Below are 21,983 nucleotides of genomic sequence, written 5' to 3' on the forward strand. Positions count from 1 at the left end.
AATTGACAAAACTAAAAGTTGGTTCTTTGAAAAAATAAATAAGATCGACAGACCTTTAGCCATGCTAATGAAGAGAAGAAGAAAGAGAACTCAAATTACTAACATACGGGATGAAAAAGGCAATATCACAACAGACACTACAGAAATACAGAAGATAATTAGAAAGTATTTTGAAACCCTATGTTCCAATAAAATAGAAGATAATGAAGATATCCATAAATTTCTTAAGTCATACGATCTGCCCAGATTGAGGCAGGAAGACACACACAATTTAAACAGACCAATAACAAAGGAAGAAATAGAAGAAGCAATCAAAAGACTCCCAACCAAAAAAAGCCCTGGACTGGATGGGTATTCAGCAGAGTTCTACAAAACCTTCAAAGAAGAATTAATACCAATACTTTTCAAGCTATTTCAAGAAATAGAAAAAGAAGGAGTTCTTCCAAATTCATTCTATGAGGCCAACATCACCCTGATCCTGAAACCACACAAAGACACTTGAAAAGAAAACTACAGACCAATATCTCTAATGAACTTGGATGCAATAATTCTCAATAAAATCCTGGCGAATCGAATGCAAAAGCATATCAAAAAAATTGTGCATCATGGTCAAGTAGGATTCATCCCTGGGATGCAAGGATGGTTCAATATACGGAAATCAATAAATGTAATCCACCACATCAATAGACTTAAAGACAAGAACCATATGATCATCTCGATAGATGCAGAAAAAGCATTCGACAAAGTACAGCATCCCTTTATGTTCAAAACACTAGAAAATAGGGATAACAGGAACTTACCTCAACATGGTAAAAGCTATATATGCTAAACCTCAGGCTAGCATCATCCTAAATGGAGAAAAACTGAAGGCATTCCCCCCTATAAAATCTGGAACAAGACAGGGATGCCCTCTATCACCACTTCTATTCAATTTAGTTCTTGAAATACTAGCCAGAGCAATTAGACAGACAAAAGAAATTAAAGGCATAAAAATAGGAAAAGAAGAAATTAAATTATCGCTATTTGCGGATGACATGATAATATATTTAACAGACCCAAAAGGGTCTACAAAGAAACTACTAGAGTTAATAAATGAATTCAGCAAAGATGCAGGATATAAAATCAACACGCACAAATCAAAGGAATTCCTGTATATCAGCAACAAAACTTCTGAAATGGAAATGAGGAAAACCACTCCATTCACAATATCCTCAAAGAAAATAAGATACTTGGGAATCAACCTAACAAAGGAGGTGAAAGATTTATACAATGAAAACTACAGAACCCTAAAGAGAGAGATAGAAGAAGATCTTAGAAGATGGAAAAATATACCCTGTTCATGGATAGGTAGAACTAACATCATCAAAATGGCGATATTACCCAAAGTTCTCTACAGGTTTAATTCGATGCCAATCAAAATCCCAATGGCATTTCTTGTAGAAATAGATAAAGCAATCATGAAATTCATATGGAAAAACAAAAGACCCAGAATAGCAAAAGCAATTCTAAGCAGGAATCTGGAGGTATAGCGATACCAGAGTTCAAACTGTACTACAAAGCAATAGTAACAAAATCAGTGTGGTACTGGTACCAAAACAGGCAGGTGGACCAATGGTACAGAATAGAGGACACAGAAACCAATCCACAAAAGTACAACTTTCTTATATTTGATAAAGGGGCTAAAAGCATGCAATGGAGGAAGGATACTTCTTCAACAAATGGTACTGGGAAAATTGGAAATCCATATGCAACAAAATGAAACTGAATCCCTTTCTCTTGCCATGCACAAAAGTTAACTCAAAATGGATCAAGGAGCTAGATATCAAATCAGAGACACTGATTCTGATAGAAGAAAAAGTTGGCTACGATCTACATATTGTGGGGTCGGTCTCCAAATTCCTTAATAGGACGCCCATAGCCCAAGAGTTAATAACAAGAATAAACAAATGGGACTTACTTAAACTAAAAAGTTTTTTTCTCAGCAAGAGAAACAATAAGAGAGGTAAATAGAGAGCCTACATCCTGGGAACAAATTTTTACTCCTCACACTTCAGATAGAGCCCTAATATCCAGAATATACAAAGAACTCAAAAAATTAAACAATAAGATAACAAATAACCCAATCAACAAATGGGCCAAGGACCTGAACAGACACTTCACAGAGGAGGACAATCAATCAAACAACAAGTACATGAAAAAATGCTCACCATTGCTAGCAGTCAGAGAAATGCAAATCAAAACCACCCTAAGATGCCATCTCACTCCAGTAAGATTGGCAGCCATTATGAAGTCAAACAATAAGTGTTGGTGAGGATGTGGGCAAAAAGGTACTCTTGTACACTGCTGGTGGGACTGCAAATTGGTGAGGCCAATTTGGAAAGCAGTATGGAGATTCCTGGGAAATCTGGGAATGGATCCACCATTTGACCCAGCTATTGCGCTTCTCGGACTATTCCCTGAGGATCTTAAAAGAGCATACTATAGGGATACTGCCACATCAATGATCATAGCGGCACAATTCACAATAGCTAGACTGTGGAACCAACCTAGATGCCCTTCAATAGATGAATGGATAAAAATAATGTGGCATCTATACACAATGGAGTATTATGCAGCAGTAAAAAAATGACAAAATCATAGAATTTGCAGGGAAATGGATGTCATTAGAACAGATTATACTAAGCGAAGCTAGCCAGTCCTTAAAAAACAAATGCCAAATGTCTTCTTTGATATAAAAAGAGCAACTAAGAATAGAACAGGGAGGAAGAGCATGAGGAAAATATTAACACTAAACTGAGATGAGTGGGGGGAGAGAAAGGGAGAGAGAAGGGAAAGCATATGGAAATGGTAGGAGACCCTCAATGTTACACAAAATTACATATAAGAGGTTGTGAAGGGAAAGGGGGGGAGGAACAAGGGAGAGAATTGAACAATAGCAGATGAGGTAGAGAGGGAAGATGGGAGGGGAGGGGAGGGGGATAGTAGGGGATAGGAAACTAGCAGAATACAACAGTCACTAATATGCCATTATGTAAAAATGTGAGTGTGTAACCTATGTGATTCTGCAATTTGTATTTGGGGTAAAAATGGGAGTTCATAACCCAATTGAGTCAAATGTATGAAAGATGATATATCATGAGCTTTGTAATGTTTTGAACAACCAATAAAAAAAAATCCCAACACACCTTGTGAAAAAAAAATTAATAAATTTTATTCCCAGCCCTTGTTATTTATTTATTTTATTTTGAAACAGGGTCTTTCTAATTGCTTGAGCTGACCTCAAACTTGTGATCCTCCTGCTCTGGACTCCCAAATCACTGGGATTACAAGTGTGCATCACTATGCTCAGTTTTTAATTCCTATTTTTGCTTGAAGACTTTAAATTTATCACTGATATCAAATTCTTTGTGCTTTTTCTTGACATGACAGGCTCTCTAATTCTTTGTCTCTCTCTCTCTCTCTCTCTCTCTCTCTCTCTGGGGGTATTGGAGATTTAATCCAGGCATGTTTTACCACTGAGCCATATCCCATGTCCTTTTTTAATTTTTGAGACAGGGTCTCACTAAGTTGCTGAGGCTGGCTTTTCTAGACCTTGTGATCCTCTTTCCTGTCTTAGCCTTCTGAGTTGCTGGGATTACAGGGGTGCACCAACTGTGCCTGGCTATTGTTTCATTCTTTTTAAAGAAAATATCTCCCAAATATTCATGTCTTAATAAAACTGGTAGTGTGTTATGTAAAAATGATCTTTCATGATAAAAGTGGTTAGTTTAGTTTGCTCCTCAGATAGTTGCACATTGGTTTCTTTTAAGGCAACAACACAACCTCCAGTCTACTGTACAAGTACTTTATAACGCCTTCCATTTCATCACACACAATTTTAAAAAGGCACATACTCATGTTTACATGTACATGTAAAAAGACATGATTAGATACTCAGGAACAATCAGAAAAAATGGTAGAGTAATGACCTCTCAGAGTCTCTCTTCTATAAAAGCAAAAAGGAAACTTGCAAAAGTTTCCACCAAGTTTTTCAGAATTATGAACATTAACAGAATGCTTGAAACAATTTGAGGAGCATTTATTTAATAAAAAGTTGAATTTTGGTAATTGTAGTAAGCTTTGTAGAGTTTAACTTGCCGAATTATCAAGCCCATCTTTCCAGCTCGGCAGTAGCCCTGAAAATTTTTAAAGTTTAGGGAGACCAGTGTTTTGGACTAGCCTTTTGGACTAAGCCCCATAGGACTGGAACAAACCAGAATGGAATCTATGATAAGTGCCATGTATAATCAAATTAAATTTTGAAATGGGCCAGTTTTGCACAAAATAGGAGATTCTAGTCAACTTGAGTTAGTGTAGTAAGGAATTCCTCTATTAACCTTATAAAGAAAGTAACTTTAAAATGATGAATCCCTATTTGTTCTGTTTCTGCTTTTTTCAGCCCTTTCTGCCTGGGAAGCCAACCTCTTTTACTTGGTTCATCAGAATAATCAATCTACTTTATAGAATAAGGTGTTGTTCAATTCTAGAATCACAAATAAGAGCCAGACCTTTAAACTAAATTTGTTGTAATTATGAATTTTGACAAAATTAATAGTCTTTCATCATAGTGAAAACCAAACAGAGAATGGGACTGGAGTTGTTTTAAAGCTTCATTTCCAGAAAATTGTTATTATTTGAGCTTTTTGGTGGTTCCCTTGAAGGCACCACTTGCAAGGTTGTCTTTATTTTAATTGACTTAGAAATCATACAATGCACAACTATTTCCTCATGAGCATTTTTTCAACATTTAGACAATTGTCTAACTCTGTAGTTGTCTAAAGCTGTAGAAAACAGGTAGAACAAACAATAGGTTAACCAAAAGTTTACAAAGAAAAGCTGGGGAATGAAATATCCGCAGAGACTTTGGAAAGTTCTGACAAATGTCTGGAAATCTAAAAATTCATGTAAATGCAAAGGAAAGAACTACGAAGGCCTTAAGCTCTCTCTTCTGGCTGACACTGAGGCTCTATGACAGCAGGAAGTGAAAGTTAAGACAATAATGGTCAGTTGGGCATGGTGACACACACCTGTAATCTAGCAGCTTGTGAGGCTGAGCTAGGAGGATAGTGAGTTCAAAGCCAGACTCAGCAAAAGCGAGATGCTAAGCACCTCAGTGAGATCCTGTCTCTAAATAAAATACAAAATAGGGCTGGGGGTCTGGCTCAGTGGTCAAGTGCCCCTGAGTTCAATCACTGGCACCCCCCCAACCCCCCGCACAAGACATTATGGTCATAGTGCCTGGCTGAGTAAAAACTGGGAGACTTGTTAGTTTTGGTCTTAAAGAATCTCTAAAGGAAATTAGCTGACCATTAAGCTAACTGAGCAAAACTTCAATGTCTGCACAAGCCAAAGTGTATGATTTTGTATAGTTCAGAAAAGTCACAAAATAGACAACAACAACAAATTCAGTTTGGGGGCAAGAGTTTGATTTCCAAAGATGCCACACTTCATTATTTAAAATGTCCAGTTTTCAACAAAAATATAATTGCCTCTCTGTATCTGTGACTTTTGCATCCTCAGATTTGAAAATATTGGAAAAACCTTTGTGTCTGAGCATGTAAAGATTTTTTTCTTGTCATTATTCCCTAAATAAGATAGTATAAAATATTTAGGTAGCATTTATATTATGCTAAGTAATCCAGAGATAATTTAAAAGTATAAGGGAGAATGTGCTTAGGTTATCTACATCATTTTATAAAACAGACTTGGGCATCCATGGATTTTGGTATTGAGGGGAGAATCCTGGAACCAATTCCCTATGGATACCAAAAGATGACTATATTATAAGACATACAAAGATACCTGAAAGTGTGGCCTATATAAAGGGGGGAACATAAAGCAGTCAACACAAACTATCCCTGAGGAAGCCCAGATTTTTAACTTAACATAGAAAGACTTTAAGTTAAAATTTTAAGACTATAGAGGAGGGAGGGAAAGGGAGGGAGAAGGGGAATTGCACGAAAGATGGAAGGAGACTCTCATGGGTTGACAAAATACATATATGATGGTGTAAGGGGGAAGGGAAGAAAAGAGAGAGAGAGAGAGAGAGAGAGAGAGAGAGAGAGAGAGAGAGAGAGAGATAAGTGTTACAGTAGAATGGGTAGAGAACAGTGATGGGAGGGGAGGCGAGAGGAGGGGGGATAGGGAGGGTAGCAGAATACAACTGACACTAGGATTGCTGTATGTATACACATGGATGTATAACCAATGTGATCCTGCAATCTGTACATGTGGAAAAATGAGAATTCATACCCTATTTTAATCAAATGTATGATATGTCAAGATCATTGTATTGTCTTGAGCAACTAATAATAAAAAAATTTAAAAAGGTAAATGACAGTATTTCAAAGTCGAAATAAATGAGTTTGAATTGTTGAGGACATAGATGTAATCACATATTTTACATTAAAATTTTCAATCATTAAAAAAAATTCAAAAAATTAAAAGAAACAATTTATACAGAACTAAAGGAGAGTTTGATAAATATGTCTTACCAAATAGAGGATGCCAATATAGAGACAGAAATTATAGAAAATAATCAAATAGAAACTGCAGTTAAAAATTTACTAGACAGGCTAAGCAGTAGACTTCAACAGGCAGAAGAAAGAATTCAAAAACTTAAAAGCAGGTTTATTGAAATTATCTAGTCTGAATAGAAAGAAAAAAGAACAAAGAAAAATGAACAGACTTGGAGACCTGTAGGACACTATCAGAGACACTGACATATGCATAATGGGAGTCTCAAAAGGGAAGGGAAGGGAAGAGAAGGGGAGGGAGGAAAGGAGACAGGGAGGGAGGGAGAGAGGGTGAGGGAGAGAGAGAGACAGAGAGGGAGAGGGAGAGGGAGAGAGAGGGGAGGGGGGAGAGAGAGAGAGAGAGAGAGAGAGAGAGAGAGAGAGAGAGAAAATATTGAAGAAACAATGGTCGAAAACATCCCAAATTAATCTACAAGAACAGCATGAACTTCCCTAGACATCACTACGTGTTAAATGCTATAGATAAAGATAATTTTGAAAGCAGAAAGAGAGGAGTCTCATCATATTCAATAGACCCTCAATCAGATTAATAGCTAATTTCTCAGAAAACCACAGAGTGAGCAAGCAGTGGGGTACAAATATTGAGTGCTGAAATAAAAGTATGTCAACAAGAATGCTATATCCAGTAAAACCATCTTTCCAAAGTAAAACAAAATTAAGACATTCTCAGAGAAATAAAAACAGAATTCATCTATATAGCATACCTACTCCAGAAAAATACTAAAGGGAGTCCTTTAGGCTGAAATTAAGTAACAGTAGGCATACACTTGAATTCACACGAAGAAATGAAGATCCCTGGTAAAAGTAACTATACAGGTAAATATAAAAGGTAGTATAGACTCCAAATAACCAATATACTCTTTTAAAAGAACAAAGTTGGAGGCATTATGCTTCCTGATTCCAAAACTTCCTACAAAGGGCCTGTAATCAAAAGTTTTGAACTAGAATAAAGACAGACACATAAATCAAAGAAATAGAAGAGAGTCTGGAACTAAATCCTCACATATATGTTCAAATGATTTTCAACGAGGGTGACAAGGAGGAAAGAACAATCTTTCCAACAATGGTGCTGTAAAAACTGGATATTCACATGCAAAAGAATGAAGTTGGATCTTCTATCAGATACAAAATTAACAAAAATTAACTCTAAATGCCAACTGAAGGCCTAAACATAAACCGTAAAACCCTTAGAAGAAAACAAGGGAAAGGATTTATGATACTGAATTTGGCAATCATTTCTTGGAATGACAACAAAACCATAGTTAACAGGAGGAAAAAATAGATAATTAGACTACTCAAAATATTTTAAGAAGCTTCTGTGTATCAAAGGACAATATAAAATGTGAAATAGGCAACCAATGGAATGGGAGAAAATATCTGCAAATCATGTTTCTGTTAAGAGATTAATATTTGGAGATATAGAGAATTCCTACAACTCAACAACAAAACACCAAGCACTTAATTAAAAACAAAAACAAAAACCAAACAAACAAACAAACAAAAAAAACAGGCAGCTTGGTAACGTAGGTTAGTGGTAGAGCCTTTTCCTGGCATGCACAAGGCCCTGGTTTGAACTCTAGCACTACAAAAACTAAAAACCTGGATAAAGGACTTCAATAGACATTTCTTCAAATAATATATATGAATGGCCAACAAACACATGAAAATAGGCTCAACATCACAAATTGTTAGGGATATGCAAATCAAAACCACAATGAGATACCACTTCACAACCACTATGATGATGGATGTCAAAAGAACAGAAAATAACAAATGTTGATGATATGTGGAAATATCAAAACCCATGTGCACTGCTGGTGTGACTGCAAAGTAGTAAGGGGCTAAAGAAAAAGTGTGTCAGTTTTCAAATATTTAAACATAGAATTACTATATGATCCAACAATTTCACTTTGAGGTTATACCCCCAAATTACATGAAAGTGGGGACTCAGATATTTATATATTCATATTCATAGTATTAATAGTCACAATAGCCAAAATGTGGAAGCAACATTAATTGTCCATATGGATAAACAAAATATATAAATTCAATGGAATATTACTTAGCCTTAAAAAGAAGTGAAATTCTAATGTGTAAAATATGGATGAATCACAAAGACACTATTAAAAATGAAATAAGTCAGTCACAAAAGAATAAATATTGTATGACTTGACTTAAGTGCAGTTACCTGGAGTAGTTAAGATCATAGAGACAGAAAGTAGAATGGTGGTTGCCAGGGGCTTAGGAAAGGGAAGAGATTGGGAATAATTCTTTAATGGGTACAGAGTTTCAGTTTTGGAAGATGAAAAAAGTTATAGAGATGGATGGTGGTGATAGTTGCACAATGATGTAGTTAATGCCATTGAGTTACACTTACAAAAGGTTAAAAAGGTAAATTTTATGCTATACATATTTTACCGTAATTAAAAATAATAAATAAATATGGTCCTTATCCCTTAGTGCCAACCATCTCACTTTTGGGAGATGGTGCTATAGATATTCTACATACAGAAAATTATATATACCTATGTAAAGTGATATGTATAATGACAGGGCATTTGTATTTACAAAAGATTAGACACAATTTAAGTGCTTACCAACAGAAATGGATTGAACAGATTACAGGTATTCTTAAGTGACATGACTGATTTATTTTCTTTGAGTGTGTGGCAGTGAAGAATGGAATGACTATTACTAGATTAGTAGTGTATGGTTTGGTACTTAATTCATGCTAATGTAGCAGCAATTTTAACCACTATTAGTGCAAATTAAAACTTATTAAAAGTATTTTTTGGGGTAGGCGTTAGAAAGAAAGGAATTTCACAGCACCAGGTCACTTGTGAATTTTCTCAGTGAGTTTGTATTTCTGTAATTCCCACTCTATTCCCAAAGCCCAGTTTATGCTTAACATACAGCAGTAACTCTATTTGTTGAATTTATTAATTTTTTTTTCTCCAAGGATATCCTTTAGGGAGGGAAGGCCTGGGCAGATTGTATTAAGAGGATTTGTCTAGGAAGTCATTCAGTACAGTGAAGGAGGGGGGGTCCATGAAAATAGCTTCCTCTATGTACTCTAGTTAAAGAGAACATATTACTACAATGAAAGTTTCTTAATGTTTTAAAAACAAGCATGTAAAATGAAAAACACAAAACAAAGAGTGACCAGATTGTTATAACTTAGTGAGTCACCTCACAATCTGGAATAATGAAGAGAATTAGGGGGATCCATTATATTTTAGGGAATGTAATCTTCACAATTTTCTCCTAATTTATTTGAGTAGAACATAGATCTAGTCTTGGCACCTTAGTATTTTGAGTATTTTCAAACTTCTGAAATCTCAAGATGACTGGATGGTGAAATGAAAAAGTGATTAATTAGGAATTAATTTCACCTTTTCCATGTGGAGGTGTTGTTGGCTCTAGGGAACAAGGTCTGTACCAGCAGCTGCCCTCTCTTAAGTCCCAATTGAAGTTCTATATTTGACCTTTTATTTGGGATAAAGTTTAGAATTCCTTATCTCATTTACTAATTTTAAATGATTATTGTTTCCACCTCATACATCAAACCAAGACACACATACCCAACCTGTTTTCCCCTTTACCCTGCCAATCACTTTTGTTTAACTCTTAACATTCTAGAATAGATTTCTTTATTAGTTTCTAAGAACTTAACAACATACACTAAAGTCTGATTATTACCCTTTCTTACATTCAGAATCTCCATATGTTTCCTTTCTTGAAATAGGTTCTTTTAGATCTTCTTTAGGAACCTGAGCAAGCTAATTTAGTTCCAGAAGGGGTTGGACTGGACTAGAGGTTTCTGAACTTATCTCGACACACATCTATTTTGTAAGAAACAGACTTTTATATTACAAGGTTTACACATACATTAAATTGAAACTTTTTTTTATACAACATCCTTACTATTGATGATAGGCTGATTTTTTTTTAATGTTTGCTTTCTTGAGGTAAAATTTACAACATAAAACTCACCACAGAGACCATTTAAAAAGTAGAATTCAAATGCTTTTTTATATATTCTAATAATGTTGTGCAACCATTACCAATCTCTACTTTCAGAACATTTTGATAATCCCCAAAAGAAAACCCATACCCATTAAGCAGCTACTATCCATTTTTTTCGATTCTATTTCATTTCAAAAGAATGCTGAATGAGACTCACTAAGTTGTTCTCATAGCCTACTGACCAGTGAATCACAACTCACAGTCTGATATAACTGCTAAATAATTACTGAAAAGGCTTCTAGTTCTAATTATATGAACTCATTCCATCCTAGACACTGGTTATCTCTAAGCGAAACTTTTTTGTTTGGATGATTCACTCTGAAATTTCCAGGAGATGTGATGTGGTGTGGTGTGTATGTGTGTGTGTGTGTGTGTGTGTGTGTGTGTGTGTTTTGAATGTATGCATTCATTCATTTTATAAACACTTATTAAGGCCTTGAATGGAAAAGAAAGTTAAAAAAAATAGTCTACCTCCAGAAAGCTCACAATCTAGTAGGGAGACTAACATGAAAATAAACATGTATGAATGAAAAAGTATCAGTTCTACCTTTCAGTGTGATGAGAAGATGGAATTAAAAAGAGTTTCACAGAAGTTATGATCACAAGCCATATTTGGAAACAATATTTTTGGTATCTTCACATTGTCATGTAGATTTCTGCTCTACAAGTTTTATCCTCAGCAGGGGTACACTGCTATTTTCTCACACTGGATTCTGCAAGTTCCAGAAAGATTATATATAGGAATTTGTTTACATATTGGTCAAGAAAATGAGAGAAAGGGAGAAAAGAAGGAAACAAAGAAACTAACATATATTGAGTACCTGTACTTTGTCAAGCATATGTATTTTCTAATTTAATTCTACTTATAATTCCTCAAAGTTTATATTACTACTCATATTTCTCATATACCCTATTTCATTTTAGGAATATACACATTTTCCAAATAAGACAGGGATATGAGCCCAAGTTTTCAATAAACACCTCTAATTTGACAATTAAATATAATTCTTTAAAACTTGGACATGAAGAAGACTAAAATGAAAAAGAGTGGTTATCACATGAGGCAAGTTAATGCTGACTCTCTCCTGGATGGACTCCTGCCAGAGTAAATGAGTATCATGGATCACAGAACATAGGTACCTGGGTGTTAACACTACATTGCAGTACTACTCAGAGATTAAGCAGGCTTGACAGATGAAAAATATGACTTCCCACCTTGCTGCAGCATTATCCTCTGTAGTTCCTCCCTGAACCTGCTCAAGGCAGTTCTGCCAGGGCCAGCAGAATGAGCTCAACATACTAGCGTGGACAGCTTGGCCAGGTGTAGAGAATATTGACCTGGAAGTTCAAGCCCCTCAGCCTTCTGAGCCTTCTCAGCATTCAGTCACTGGAAGTCACTTACCTTCTTTAAATTCATTTTTCATCAGTATAGTGAGGACAGAATTCCAGGATCTCCTTGCTATAGGAGTTTTGATACTTCATATAAAAATACTGTGTAAACTGGAAAAATCTATATTAATGCCAGATGTATGTTCATGAGAAAAGCTCTTGTAATAAATATCTAATTTAACCTAAATAAAAAACTTGCTACTTCTTGGGAAGACAGCTATGATATATCAAAGTCATTGTAAGGTGAGAAGGTCACTGATGAGCATATTCATAACCCAAGGACAATGGGTAAGGAAAAAAAATATAAATAAAGAGTGAATTGAAGATTTGAAGAAAGATATCCTATTAAGGTTCAAGCAGGGAATACCTATCAGTCAGATGGTCAGAAGAGCAAAGTGGTTTCTAAAAATCATAGAGAAATGAGTCTTCTTTTTCCAAGTAGATAATCTTCCTCATGGCTCATTGCTTGAAAGTTTATTTCTTGTCCCATTGAAAAACTACGGGAAATGAAGAGTTCCTGATGCACTGAGAGTGGACCACAGTGAACAACCATCTAAAAGTATCAGAGATCTAAATCAGAGATCTAAATGGCCCTACATATGAAATAATTATTGCTTGGAAGGCATAGGAATGACCATTGTTTGTGATAGTGTAGTCAACAGTTGCTATGTTTTGGACAATAAATGTGACCATGCACCAGTGTATTTGACCAGCAGGCTAAGAAAATGGGATATGAATGAAGTTGGGGTTCAAGAGAGACCTCTGGAAGGGAGCAGGACAAGAAAGAAATTGCTAATCATGAGAGTAGAGACAAAGCCTAAGAGAAACAAAACTTGGAACACCAGAGGCCAAGGGTATAAAGCTAAAGCAACTCAAGTGTTGCCTTAAAGACAAGGGCTGGTTAGGTAACAAGAAAATACATGAGAAGTCTGAGATTTTCTACATTCACCAGCAATTAAGAATTCATATAAAACCTAAGAAATGAGTAATTCTGGCTGGCAAGGGAAACAAACAAAACAAAACTGAAAAACACAACCAAATAACCCTTCCCAACAATAACAACAACAAATCTACAAAGAAGAGCAATGTCCCAGAAGTAGGAAGAAATGGAGGGTGGTAGCATTTTTTGGAACACATTAGTAATAAGTGTCATATACTGTGTTAAACGCTTTACTTCTTATTTAATATTCAAAAACCACCCCAAAAGTAGAAGATACTATTTTCATTTTATAGATAAGAAGTCTGAGGCTTGAATTTCAAGTTAGCATATAGGTGGCCTAGCTTTGTATCAGCTAAGCAAGAAGAGCAGAGAGATTCAAGGACAGTTTTAATAGGGAACTAAGAGAAGGAACTTAAAATAGTAGATGACATTCTAACAGAAAAAAAAAACTAAAAACTAAACCATGAAAACTTACTTTTGGACCTGGTGCTCCAGGTGGCCCCTACAACATAACAAATTTTTAAAAATTATTTATTTAGTAGACATCCCAAATAAGGCAAGTTTATCTTCATCAATGGTTAATGGATATAAATGTAAATATACTCACTGGAGGCCCTGGTTGGCCTCTTGGGCCTTGGGGACCCTGAAAAAAAAAATAGAAACAAAGCATGATATGTATAAGCACGGCTTTTGGTTTGGTGTAAGCAAGAGAACTAACATTGAGCATCTATCATTGCCTTTACTCATGAAGCAAGCCATATTATTCAAAATTGCTTTAGTATTTCAAAATTCTTGCACTTAACTATCATTCATATTCATGAATGATATGTTCCATATGTATGTTCCTGTTTTATTGATATTATTAGAAACTAAATTTACTCATTTTAATAAACTATTATAAATGTCAACATTTAAAAATGTTAATATTGTCTAAGCATGATGTTAAAAGCCACAGTTTAGTCGGAATGACACCTGGCATTTTGCCAGAGGGAATGGTTGAAAGGTGACCCTGCTCTGGAATAGGGCGGCTCCGGGATTAGGGCGGATCCTGCTGCCTCAGGTCCATGCCTGCTACTTTGGAGTTCCCGTTGAGTTCTCACAGGGTTCCTGGAGAATTGGCGCTCGGAGCCCGGTGGAGGGAGTGTGTTCCCGGGAACTGTGTGTAGAGTGCCAGTGAGAGTTTGGGAATAAAGAGTTGCTGTTTGAACCTACAAGGCTTTGTGGCGGCTCGGTTATTTTGTGCCCAGCCAGACTGTGGCAGCATGTGTCTCCTGTTATTTCTACCTATCACCCACTTAGTCATCAAATGTAGAAACTTCAGTGTTCTTAGACATCTCCTTTTTCTTCATATACTATAAATGGATACCACCATTCTTTCAAAATACTTCTCCATCTCCACAGCAACTGTATTGGTTCAGACTGTATACAGAATGTTTTTGTCCCCTTCAATTTAAAGGCTTAAGTCCTAAGCCCTGATGTGCTTGAGGTAATTAGGTCATGAGGGTGCAGCTATCATACATGAAATTAGTAGCCACATAAAAAGAGATATGAAGGAAGTGATCTGTCTCTTCTCTGTGAGGATACAAGAAGAAGGTGGCCTCTGCAAACCAGGAAAAAGGCCCTCACCAGATATGGACTCAGCTGATACCTTGAGTTTAGACTTCTTAGCCTCAAGAACTATGAGAAATAAATGCTTGTTATTTAAGCCCCTAAACTATGGAAATCTGGTAAAACTTCTGAATTTATATAAACATAATATTTTGCCTGTACTTCTAATTAGACTTTTTGACTTTATTTTTTCTGCTATGATAACTGCATTCTACTTATGAAAGGGTAAAGTTTCTAAGCTGGAAAGCTTGAATGTAAAAGATTAGGCATTATTAAGTTCCTCTGTTACACCCAGAACCTGAAATTCCTGAGATAGTTAAAACAACGCCCTACTGGCCATTTAGCCTAGGGCTCTGTGCAGTTTGTCACAGGGCCTGAACCAATCAGTTTGAATGTGTAACCCGCTTAGGAATGACCAATCACCCCCGCCCGACCTGTTCCCGCCAATGAATGTGCTAATCATGTCTCAGAGTTGTTGTTCAATTTTCCCGCGCCTCATGATGATTTGTTCTGATGTATGCAAAGCCCACCGCCCTCTCCAGAAAGTGTACTTAAGCTCTGCTTGACCTCTGCTCTGGGCTCTGGGCTGCTCTCCCTTCTTGAGTGAGCACGGAGCCCCAGCGCACTGGAATGGATCCCCAATAAATCCCCTTTTGCCAATTGCATGGAGTAAGTCTCTTGTGTGGTCTCTCCCTCCGACGCTCCGCCGGACTCCTTTTACACTTATAAAATGGAAATCTAATATTGCCATTATTTAGTTAAATCATTCAGTGGCTCTGGATTTTTTAGAGAATAAAGTATAAAATTTTTTAATAGTTTGAATACCTATCATTTACTGAGATCTTACTATGTACCAAGTTATTTCCATTTTACAAAAGAATATGGAATAGTTAAGTTACAAGCAAATAAGGGGAGGAGGTAGGATTAAAATCCAAGTTAATTAAATACAAAAGTATAGACCAAGTTCAGTGAGTGCTCCATGCCTGTAATCCCAGTTACTTGGGAGGCTGAGGAAGGTGGCAGGTCAGTCTGGGTAACTTAGACCCTGTCTTAAAATAAAAATAGGAGTTGGGGTATATAATTCAGTGATAAAGCACACCTGGGTTCAATCCTCAGTACCAAAATAATAAACAAACAAACAAAAATAAATAAATATTCTTGGTCACCATGAGCCACTGCCTCTTATTAAGATTTAGTCCTTATTTTCATTTACCATCCCCCTATACAACATCCATAACCAAATCTTTCAAGTTATGTCATTCACGTATGTGGTATTTCCTTGACCTGGAATACTCTCTATCTATCATCTTCATATGTTGAAGGTCCATTGTTCAGTAGTACTTAAACATGCCATGTCCACTTTGCTTACTCACCATGCCACCTGCCTTGTTTTCATCTACTTTTGCATTCCATGGAACAGACATCCTGGAAAGTCCCTAAGAACACTTAAAATATCTTAGTTAACTTTTCATTTTCTAGAAAAAGAATAGTGCCTAATAGTAGGTATTTGATAATTGTTATCAAATAACTGAGGGAAATGTTGATAAAATTAATTAGTATTGATTTAGAAATTAGAAATGTTTAACTATATATATGGTAAAATGTCAAATATGTTATGCTGACGTTTTTCAAAATGAAACAGCAACCATTGTTAAGGCCTTGTATGTTTGCTCAAAGTCAGCTTCTTAATGCTAAATATTGAGACAAACTCAGATTATTAGTTATAAGATGCAAATAAAATTTAATCTCCACCTGAGTTTTATGTAATTTTGACATTATGGTTGACTTAGTATTTTATTGCCAAAGCTGTTGATTCTTTAAAAAAAAAAACCCAGGGCCTCATGTGTGCTAGGCTAGCACTCTACCGCTGAGCCACAGCCCCAGCCCCAGCTGTTGATTCTTAACACACTGTGACAGTTAGAACAAATAACTCATAGTAACTTAAAAAGGGTAGAGTATTCCAACATGATTGCCTGCTGGACATTTCTTTTTAAGAGAGAGAGAGAGAGAATTTTAAAATATTTATTTATTTTTAGTTTTCGGCAGACACAACATCTTTGTTTGTATGTGGTGCTGACGATCGAACCCGGGCCGCACGCATGCCAGGCGAGAGCGCTACCGCTTGAGCCACATCCCCAGCCCATGCTGGACATTTCTTAGTGTGCATGGTTTGCGATTACAATCTTAAGCAGAGAATATATAAAAGTTGTGCCTCACTACTGAAATACTGTAATAGAGATAGCCTTTTAAATATAAGGAGGTTTAGAGTGAACTTTGCTGTATAAGTTTCTCCATTTTGGATCAACATTGTAAAAATGATAAACAGCTATAATATTTTACCCCATGTAGGATGTTTCTGACATTCGCAATATCTCACTGAGGTTTCAATACAATATCTCATATTTGACTGTGAAAGAGGAATTTATCACAGAAGAATGAAGAAAATATTTCTACTACTGATTTTATACGGTTCATTTTGGCTTACTTCAAACCCAACAAGTTAACACACTACTGAGAAGTGATTCAATTTTATATGTACTATATAAAGCAGTTTATAATAGAATTAAGATGATTTCCTAAAGGAGAATCAAATTTACATGAATGGTTATGTTGGTTATTTGGCTGTAATGAAAACACTGCCTTTGAATGACAATAGATTCTCTCTTTTTAATTCCAGAATTTACATAAGATCTTCAAGTGACAGTTTATCATCAGACTTTAAAAATACCAGTAAATTTATGTCCTTAAACCTGCATAGATTAGTCTTCTCCTTTATGTAAATCCTTTATGTCATTTCATTATATAACTTCCTTTATGAAATGTCACCTTGATTTAACTTCATGATCTCTACTTTGCCAGGCTCAGTTGCAGAGTTTCCCTTTTCTCATTTATAAATTGAGGAGCTTCCCTTGCAGGATATTTAAGCATCCTCAGTCTCTTCTCTGCCTACTGCAAGCCACTAGCAATTCTTTTATTCCCAGTTGTAACAATCAAAAATGTTTACAGACATTGTCAAATGTCTCTTGTGGATAGGAGGGGCAAATGGCTCCTTTGGTTTAGACTTAATTGAGAGTTTAATAATATTAAATAAGAGTCAGTAGGTAGTAATGTAACTAGGATGGAACCAGTGAGTTACAAAGCCTAGGACATGGCTAAATCAGAAATCTATTCTTCAAGCTGTCACATGAAGGGCTAGGCTACACTTTTTTTTTTTTTTTTGTACTAGGGATTAAACTCAGGGGCACTCAACCACTGAGTCACATCACCAGCCCTATTTTGTAAATTTAGAGACAGGGTCTCACTGAGTTGCTTAGAGCCTTGCTGTTGCTGAGGCTCGTTTTGAACTCTCGATCCTCCTGCCTCTGCTTCCCAAGCTGCTGGATTACAGGAGTGCACCACTATACCCAGCTGCTAGTCTACTCGTGATACAGATTTTTCACCTAAATTTTTCTCAATCCTTATTTTTCTGAGAGGAACAATGATTTCTAGAGAAACAATTGCATGTGAACTGGGAGACCTGGACTCTAGTCATGCCTTTATGGAGCTCACTATCTCCCAAGGGGCTAAGCACAGAAACTAAAAATACTGTTTAATAAATAAGTTGTTTTAATTTTATCCTCAACAGTCACTTGTTTTTTTTAATCTATGTTCCCTTTCATAAGGCAACATTTTAAATATTTGAAGACAACCGTTATGTTTCAATACTCTAAAACTTCTCTATTTACCAATAATTCTTGAAATATTTATTGGATGCTAACTATTTTACAATGCTAGCAGGTGATGGGTATACGGCATCAAACAAATAACAACACAGAAAACATCTGTTGGAGACTACATTCTAGTTAGGGGAGATATAATAAAAAATACATATTTAATATTCAAGGTAGCAAGGAAATGGACTAAGGAAAGATAAGGAGTCTCAGGAAGATGGGGGCATTGTTATTAAACATAGGCTAGTTACAAAAGTCTCTCTGATAATAGGACTTCTAAGTAAAAAAATGAGGAACAGGTGCCAGGCATTGTACTAGTTCCAGGGGTGGGAGTAGGGCAGGGCCAAGATATCAGAAATTCCACCCCGAGTAACTTAAATTCCACCCCGAGTAACTTTAAGTCAAAACTTCAAGGTCAGTAGAAATAAAGAATATAAAAAATACGGTAGAGAGGACACCTACTAGGTGCAAAAGCCAGGAAGTGAGAGAGCAGAACAAGAATATGATTAGGCTGCAGAGTCTGGAAGAGGCTAAATACCCCAGATATTTCAACTGGTCTTCCCAGATCCTTTGCCAATCTAGGAGAGGTGTTCTCTGTGTTTCTCTTTGAGGGGATGACCTGATTGGTGCTATTACTTGCTTTATTCTGGATGCCATATTTCTTTTTTCTTTCTTTCTTTTTTTTTTTTTTTTTGGTACTAGGGATTGAAATCAGGGGCACTTGATCACTGAACACATCCCCAGCCCTATTTTGTATTTTATTTAGAGACAGAGTCTCATTGAGTTGCTAAGCACCTCGATATTGCTGAGGCTGGCTTTGAACTCACGATCCTCCTGCCTCAGCCTCCCGAGCTGCTGGGATTACAGGCTTGTGCCACCGTGCCCAGTTTGGTTGCCATATTTCTACAAGGAAGACTGCAGTTACAATACATTGAGTTTGTAATCCATCATATCCACTCATTTTTTTTTCACACGAAATATTACAAGTACTTGAGGTATACTAATCCTCACGGAAGTTTATGTTCTAGCCACAAAACTTGGAGAGGATAAGACATGCAAATGAAAGGGTAAAGTTTCTAAGCTGGAAAGCTTGAATGTAAAAGATTAGGTATTATTAAGTTCCTCTGTTACACCCAGATTCCTGAGATAGTTAAGACAACACCCTATTGACCATTTAGCCTAGGGTCACAGGGCCTGGACCAATCAGTTTGAATGTGTAACCCGCTTACGAATGACCAATCACCCCCGCCCAATCTGTTCCCACCAATGAATGTGCCAATCACGTCTCAGAGTTGTTGTTCAATTTCCCCGCGCCTCATGATGATTTGTTCTGATGTATGCAAAGCCTCCCGCCCTCCCCCAAAAGTGTACTTAAGCTCTGTTTGAACCTCTGCTCTGGGCTCTGGGCTGCTCTCCCTTCTTGAGTGAGCACAGAGTCCCAGCGCGCTGGAATGGATCCCCAATAAATCCCCTTTTGCCAATTGCATGGAGCCAGTCTCTTGTGTGGTCTCTCCCTCCGACGCTCCGCAGGACCCCACCCCCTTACACAAAGCCAGAGTTGTGTAAAAACTGAGCTAATTTTAAAACTTCTGATTTTCTTTCTCAGTCCCACTGCCCCTGGAGATATAGCTTCCGTGTGTGTGTGTGTGTGTGTGTGTGTGTGTGTGTGTGTGTGTGTATGTGTATGTTCTTGCTTCCTGTTAATATGTCTGCTGTGAAAATGTTGGAGCACATTTCTAGAAATTTAACACATCTACTTTAATGTTCCACTTGGAATTTTTAGGCTATCTAAAACTCATAATTTCCCTTTTCAACAAATTAACATAACTCTAACATACTTATTTTGAATTCCAAGCATACTTCTATGATGAGAAAGAAAAGTCTCTGGAGTCATTATGTAACCTCATCAGCTTTTAATCATGGCTTTCCTGCTATCTTAGTTTATTCTTATGGGCCTCAAACACTCTAAATGTCCCTATAAGGTCAGCATGGATCCCAGGCCACAAGAGTAGATTTTAGGTGCTCTACCAATAGCACACTGTGAGGATGGCCATAGGCCTGCGCCTAAGCAATTCCATTTTAAAAACCCCAGTTTGAAACCTACAGTAGAGCACGCCCTCAGGCACAAAAGAGTCATTTTTTCCCACCCTGATAAACTCAGAGTGAAGCCTCTGGAAGGCTGTCCTCTGGATAAGAGGGAAAGATGAAAAGATCAGGGTGGGGACCACCAGACCAGAAGTTTTAACCCCAGGGTAAATGAAGTCACTCAGTGAGAAATCTGGTGGTAGCTGATAAAGATTGAAAGGGGGGGTCAAAAGCCCTCAAATTTAGTATAAATAATAGAGCAAATGAACAGACATTCAGCCAGCCAATACTGATGCCCTTATGCTGAGAGCCTGATGAGGACCTGGACTGACATCCCAACACTTTTCATTGTTTGCTGATCCTCTGCATTTTCCTCATCGCTCTCAAACTCTACAGCCACATCTTGATCTTGGTGAGAGCTGCAACTTCTCCCTATGACCCTCCCTTCTCTCCTCAACCAGCTGTCAGCTCCATCCCAGGGGAAGCCTGCCTTGGTTCCAAACCTGATCACCAGGGTCTGAGTGAATGTGCATCTGATGGACTTAAAGCCTAAGGCTTGAGACTTTTGATCTGACACTTGAACTTAGCATGCAGAGGGAATGTCTGTCATTAGCTTGTCATGATTAAGTGTTTTTGCAGTGCTTAGAATTAATTAATCTAAAATGGTTTGCTGTGAATCAATTAGTCTAGAATTGTTTGCTGTGAATTGTCAATTCAGTGCCTAGCATTAAGGATTGTTTCTTGATTTCTTGTTTTCTTGATTAAGAACCTATAGAGTGAAATTGTATTGAGTTATTTGAGTGAATAAAGCATTAAAAAGGGAAGAAGTGTATGGACATCCTTTATTTCTCCCCCTTTTGCCCATTATGACACACCCCAACAACAACAACAAAGAGCAATTATGCTTCACTATGATAACCTTCAAAGTATCTATATCTATTGCATGACATCAGGTTATACATTCTAAATATACACAATAAATTTTTTATTTAAAAAGCTCAACATGATCTTTCTGGGGAAAGTATCTTCTTAAATTGGAAAATAGGGACATAGTGCAATATAAGCCATTTAGGTCCCGAAAGTACCTTTTTCCCAACCTCATACCATGGTTTCTAATTGGCTGAAATATACAACTAATGATTTGCTTCTGCTATGCAGCCCTGGTCAGTGCTGTCTGGATATAGTGGGTATGTACCTAAAGCAACTTTGCAGCACTACTGTGGCTAGCATGGCTAAGATGTGAAGATGACCTGTCTCTTTCGATGCCTAACAAAGCAAATAATTACTCCATTTCACACAGTTAACCTGGGGAGAATGTGATTGACAGGTTTTCAACACATTTAGAGTTTATCAGATTTCAATGCAATATCCACATAGGTTAATTCCACTTCTTGACAACTACAATTTTATTTTTATTCCACAACTATCAGAGATATAGTAATGAACAACCCTAACAAGGTCCTTGCTTTCATGGAGCTGACAGCTTCATGACAAGGGGTACTATAAATAATGACAAATTTAAGTTAAACTTACAGTTTCACCTCTAAAGCCCTTTTCACCTCTGGGTCCCTAAGAGAAGAAAAAAAAGATACTAGTTCAGTGTTACTGATATTTATATATTAAATATAGTTCAGGTTGTCCACAAAAACA

At 36.7% G+C, this 21,983-nt stretch overlaps 1 protein-coding gene across 1 annotated transcript in view; it reads right to left on the reverse strand.

Annotated features, from left to right (window-relative positions):
* Col24a1 (collagen type XXIV alpha 1 chain) overlaps window positions 1-21,983 on the reverse strand; it is a 341,896-nt gene that overhangs the window by 18,935 nt on the left and 300,978 nt on the right. The window contains exons 52-54 of the mRNA XM_077791553.1: window positions 21,867-21,902; window positions 13,538-13,573; window positions 13,406-13,432 (exon numbers count right to left, since the gene is read on the reverse strand). Coding sequence (XP_077647679.1) covers window positions 13,406-13,432; window positions 13,538-13,573; window positions 21,867-21,902 — 99 coding nt within the window. The remainder of the gene's footprint in view (window positions 1-13,405; window positions 13,433-13,537; window positions 13,574-21,866; window positions 21,903-21,983) is intronic.

This window comes from Urocitellus parryii, chromosome 11, assembly GCF_045843805.1.
Source record: "Urocitellus parryii isolate mUroPar1 chromosome 11, mUroPar1.hap1, whole genome shotgun sequence".
NCBI lineage: Eukaryota > Metazoa > Chordata > Mammalia > Rodentia > Sciuridae > Urocitellus > Urocitellus parryii.